The sequence below is a fragment of the Gavialis gangeticus genome, unplaced genomic scaffold (assembly GCF_001723915.1).
Source record: "Gavialis gangeticus isolate Ggan-Ray unplaced genomic scaffold, GavGan_comp1, whole genome shotgun sequence".
NCBI lineage: Eukaryota > Metazoa > Chordata > Crocodylia > Gavialidae > Gavialis > Gavialis gangeticus.
In genome coordinates, this window is record NW_017729023.1 from 4024694 (window position 1) to 4029648 (window position 4955).

Below are 4955 nucleotides of genomic sequence, written 5' to 3' on the forward strand. Positions count from 1 at the left end.
ATGCTGACCACGTGTGGCCCTCTTCCCAGAACCTCTTGAGTGTATAATGACAATATTTTATAGAAGTAGAACATTGGTTGCTGTGGTTCCCCTGCTTTACTTGTGGCAGGTTAGGGTGTTCGGTTTATGTTATATCAAGGTTTGAGGGTGGTCTTATGCAGTTTAGATTATGGTTTTGTATGGGATGGTTTGGATAGTGATGATCCTGCCTCAGGCTGGACTAGACCTCTGGAGGTCCCTTCTAGCCCAGCTTCTCTATGGTTCTATGACTATGACCCTGTGTGCCCAGATCCAGCCCCAACAGGGCCCTGCAACTGAAGCAGGGGCAGGGGGCAGGAGCAAGTTCAGGGGTGGGGCATAGACAAGGAGCTGCCAGGCAGCTGTGGGGCCTGGTCAGGGCTGGATCTAGGTGTGCACAGGGGCAGCATAGGCTGCAAGGAGCCTAAGAGAAGGCAGGGAGGGGGGAACACTCCCCCCGCCACCCACCACCATCTCTCTCTCAGGCAGATTGGGGTGGCAGAACAGTGATCCATGCTTGGAGGGGCTGACCAGGGGATGAAGGAATAAGAAGAGAGTGTATCTAGGTGAATATAGTAAGGATGAGGGTGCATACAAGTGAGGCATGTCTTACTTCTGCTTCTTTTCTTGTAGTTTGTACTCTTCAGTTGTACACAATCCTTCATCAAAGGTAAACAGACTAGGAGTCAATGGTATTGGTATGTATTTTTCATCAACATCCAAGCTGGCGATACAGGTAGTCCTGAGAGCATAGGAGTCATCACAACAACGGCAGACATTCTGGTTTATAGGATCAGTCCCTTGTCTTCTACATATTTCCCCAACCACAAGATCCAACTTTAGACAGATGAGAGGAAGAGAGAAATGTTTACATTAAAAACCACATTTCTTTGGACACATCATGCTTTTAATAACATCAAGGTGATTGAGAACTTACAAATACATTTATTTAATGTTTAAAGAACTTTAAAAACAAAATAGCCCTGCAGCTTGCTGTGCCAGACAGAATCCAAAATGGGGTCTCATTTTTAAATAGGGGCATTGTTATATATGTAGCTTTATACACTTGCACTCTAATGACAAAGTTTACACCTAAAATCCTATTAGTATGTGCTTTGCTTGCACTAAGCAGGATTTGTGGGGTATTGTCCTACTGTGTGTGTGAACGAGGAGGCCAGCAGGAGGTCCTTTTAAATCTTGCTTCATAAGTAAACTTGGAATTAATCGTTCCAATGAAGCCACATGGGTGCTATCCCATATCTACCCAGAGCCTGATTCAGCTCATAGACATCAAGGAGAGTCATGCTATGAACCAGTTTATGTATCTAAGGCCCCAATTCAGCAAAGCCGTAAAGGCCTTGCTTAACCTTAGCCTGACAGTTCCCTTTGCAAAAATATAGACAAGATCCTCAGCTGATGTGAATCAGCATAAATCCATTAGCTCAAATCATGTTACACCAGTTTACTCCACCTGAGAATCTGCCTCATGCCTCCTAACCCAGTCACTCCCAAACAGTTCACTGAAGGTTCTGGGTCTTGACCCCTGGGCACCTGGAAACTTGGAGCAATGTCATAGCAATAGGAAGAGGATGGGTCCAAGACTAGGAAAACATATACTCACATATCCATCCGAACACAGCATTTGTTTGTCATCGCTGAGCTGACAGCACCTGGAAGCAACTGCCACCATTTGTTCTGTGTATTGGATCAGCTCTTTGGAGGGCAGCTGAGGCATTCTCTTGGTATAGCGCAGAAGAAGCCTGAAACAACCATTTCACAGTTACTGGTGCTCTTCTTGAGTCATTAATGGGCCAAACCCTGGGCCAGTGTAAACCTGCATAGCTCCAACTGAATGGAAGGCTACCTGTTTCATTAGGGAAGTGGCACAGTGTTTGTAAACCCACTTTACACTCTACACTCCACTTCACACTCACTTTGCACTGAAAGGAGAACCAGGTGCTCTGAGTCTGAGAGAGCACTCTGTCACATGTATTTAGCATCCTTGCACTTCAAAGGGGCAGTGGGAACACTTGAACCAATGCTCAAGTGTCCCCACCACTATTTTGAAGCACAGGAAACTGAATACATGTGATGCTGTGGGTGTTTTAATTAGCGTGGCTCTCAGAGCCTCTCTAATTAAAGTGACCCCCCATGTGTATAGAGCATGTGTATAGATGCCAAGAAAGACCAAATCCCAGGAAACAGAGCTACATTTTTATCCTTTGTACTGGTCCCTCCTTATCAGGCCTTAAGGTTGTTGGTTAAGAGGAAAAGACCCCAGTACAGCTCCACTTAAACAGGAACTTTAGGCATGCCACCATCAGCCCTGATTTCACTAGGAGTACTCACATGCTTTAAGTCAGCCATATTGCTGAACCAACAACCTTAAGTCCTGATAAGGAGGGACCAGTACAAAGGATAAAAATGTAGCTCTGTTTCCTGGGCTTTGGTCTTTCTGGGCATCTATACACATGCTCCAGAGTGGTGGGGAGGTCACTTTAATTACAGAGGCTCTGAGAGCCACTCTAATTAAAACACCCACAGCATCACATGTATTCAGTGTCCTGTGCTTCAAAATAGTTGTAGGGACACTTGAGCATTAGTTCAAGTGTTCCCACTGCCCCTTATAAGTGCAAGGATGCTAAATACATATGACAGGGAGGTTGCTAGAGAGCATTAATTAGCATGCCCCATCAGACTTAATTAATCTAATTAGCATATGTCAGAGCAGATGTCAAGCACGTGTATGGGTGCCCTCTGTTCCACAGTCAGATCTTTGTTATCTTTGCCTTGCTAGAGGGCATGTTAAATGCATAGAGAAAAAAAAAAGAGGAGTCTACCACAAAGGGCAAAGCGGTATACTTTGTGCCATACTGTGACTTTTAAGTTGGAGCTTACAGCCTAGAATGCACTCAGAATGCAAGTTAAACATTTCCTCTATCAGAGAACATAATGTGTACTGTGAACAGGAGATGGGGCAGTTTTCCACTATGTTTATTACTCCCATGCTTCCTGAGTTAGAAATAGGGTACAACTCATGAAAGAGAGCAGAAAAACCCAAACAAACACTGAATTTATTCAGCCAAATCTTTAATTGTATAAGTGAGTCTCTCTCTCAAAGTCAGTGAAATGATACTGATTTACACTACCTTGGGTCTGGCCACTGGTACTAAAATCTGGTAAAGAAATGTTTTTGAAAAGCATACTCATTTTGGAAAGCATAATCTCCCAGTTCCTTGTATTGTTCACAGTTGGTCTTTAACACTGCTATGGACTCCTGGATGTGTTTTCTCAGCTCTTCTTCCTGAAAGAAAGGGAGAATATTCAGGGGGTTATTATGTGAGGAGGTAATGCTGTTACATCACAATGTGGCCTTTGGCTATCCATAACTGGCATATTACTCACATCTCTACTGCCTACACTGAAAATTCCTTCAGCTTTCTGAAACCTCAATCCTTTCAGTACAACCAGGGCCCATCCTCTACACCTCTAATATAATTAATTTTGCAAAACTGCTGCACATGGGAGCTCCAAGCTAAATTGCCCACAGGAAAAGACCAATAATGGGGCACTTACAGCCATGAACATCTAGCAGCTGTTCACTCACTCCTTGGTTAGAACTTACAGAGGCCCAGAAGGAAGGCTGGGATACCGCAGAAATCACCCTCTTCCCTGGCACATCTCTCTGCCCATGCAGAGCTCACAATTATAGCAGTACAGCAGCAGTGCAGGCACAGTCACTGATAGGAATCATCTTCATGTAGGAGACAATAAGGAGTTTAGGAATTTGTGTAATTAGTGCAAGCCACCTAACCTAAGTTCTTATCTCAGGGGAGGGCTCTACTATGGTCCCTTTCTTCTTCCTGTTTCCCAGGAGAGTATCTGCTTTGTCCCCAGTGCGCAGGAGTCCCTTGCAGCCGGATAACTCCCTTCTGAACTGTTAGCCAGCTCTGAAGTTAAAATACACTCTCTTCCAGTCTTTCCAAATGCTAGTTGCATCCTCTGCACCACTGCCCCCTCTCCCGTTCCCCATATAAGATGTTAATTTCCCCAGTAACCCCACATTGGTAAATGCAACAAAAGAATGAAGACATACAAAAAACTAGAACTCTTGGTTCCAAAATGATACCTTTTATTAGACCAACTGGGAAATTACAAGAAAAGGACAATTTTCTTGCAATTCCCCAGTTGGTCTAATAAAAGGTATCATTTTGGAACCAAGAGTTCTAGTTTTTTGTATGCCTTCTTGTCTCAAACCGACACAGCTACCAAGTACACAAAAGAATGAAACCCCATTCATTAGCATACTGGAGGCCATCAAGTCAGATTTCAACTGATATCCTCTCTCTAAAAAGTAATGGCATCTAATCCCAGATTGGAGGGTAGCACTACTCCCAACTCACACCTCAAACAGAATCACACTGCATTAGCTGGTGATCATCTTCATCACCCATGCCTTTGACTGACCACACGGGCACATACCCCTGTGCCATAGCACTCTTGAGGAGAGCTGGTTTTGCAGCACTTTTCCAGTAAACCGTGGTATCCTCTACCAATTCTTGAAAGCATTAGAACAGAGAACTCGGGGTGTCTTCTGGAATATTCATAGAGAAATCTGTAATATATGAAATATGTCAGCATTAGAGATGCAGGAAGTAAAATAAAATGACAACATTCAAAGATTCACAGGTGATTACGCCTGCAGGGACTTCAAGATATGCTATTTTGACTACCTGGGGAACACTGAGAATTCACCAAAATTTCACCCTGGGGCTGACCATCTCAGAAAGACTAATTGAAGGGTGCAGACAACCATGTGATATTTTTCATAGTTTCATAGTTTCTAGGGTCGGAAGGGACCTGAGCAGATCATCTAGTCCGACCCCCTGCCATGGCAGGAAGAGCACTGGGGTCAAATGACCCCAGTAAGGTGGTGA

General features: G+C 44.1%; 1 protein-coding gene across 4 annotated transcripts in view; it reads right to left on the bottom strand.

Moving 5' to 3' along the window:
• The window catches only part of LOC109297135 (alpha-fetoprotein-like), a 52961-nt gene that overhangs the window by 28427 nt on the left and 19579 nt on the right, over nt 1-4955 (bottom strand). For all 4 annotated transcript variants that reach the window (XR_002097217.1, XR_002097215.1, XR_002097216.1 and 1 more), the window contains exons 9-12: nt 4501-4633; nt 3225-3322; nt 1640-1778; nt 632-855 (exon numbers count right to left, since the gene is read on the bottom strand). Coding sequence is in view for 1 of the 4 variants with exons in the window: in XM_019516750.1 (XP_019372295.1) it covers nt 632-855; nt 1640-1778; nt 3225-3322; nt 4501-4633 (594 nt within the window). In the remaining 3 variants the exon portion in view is untranslated. The remainder of the gene's footprint in view (nt 1-631; nt 856-1639; nt 1779-3224; nt 3323-4500; nt 4634-4955) is intronic.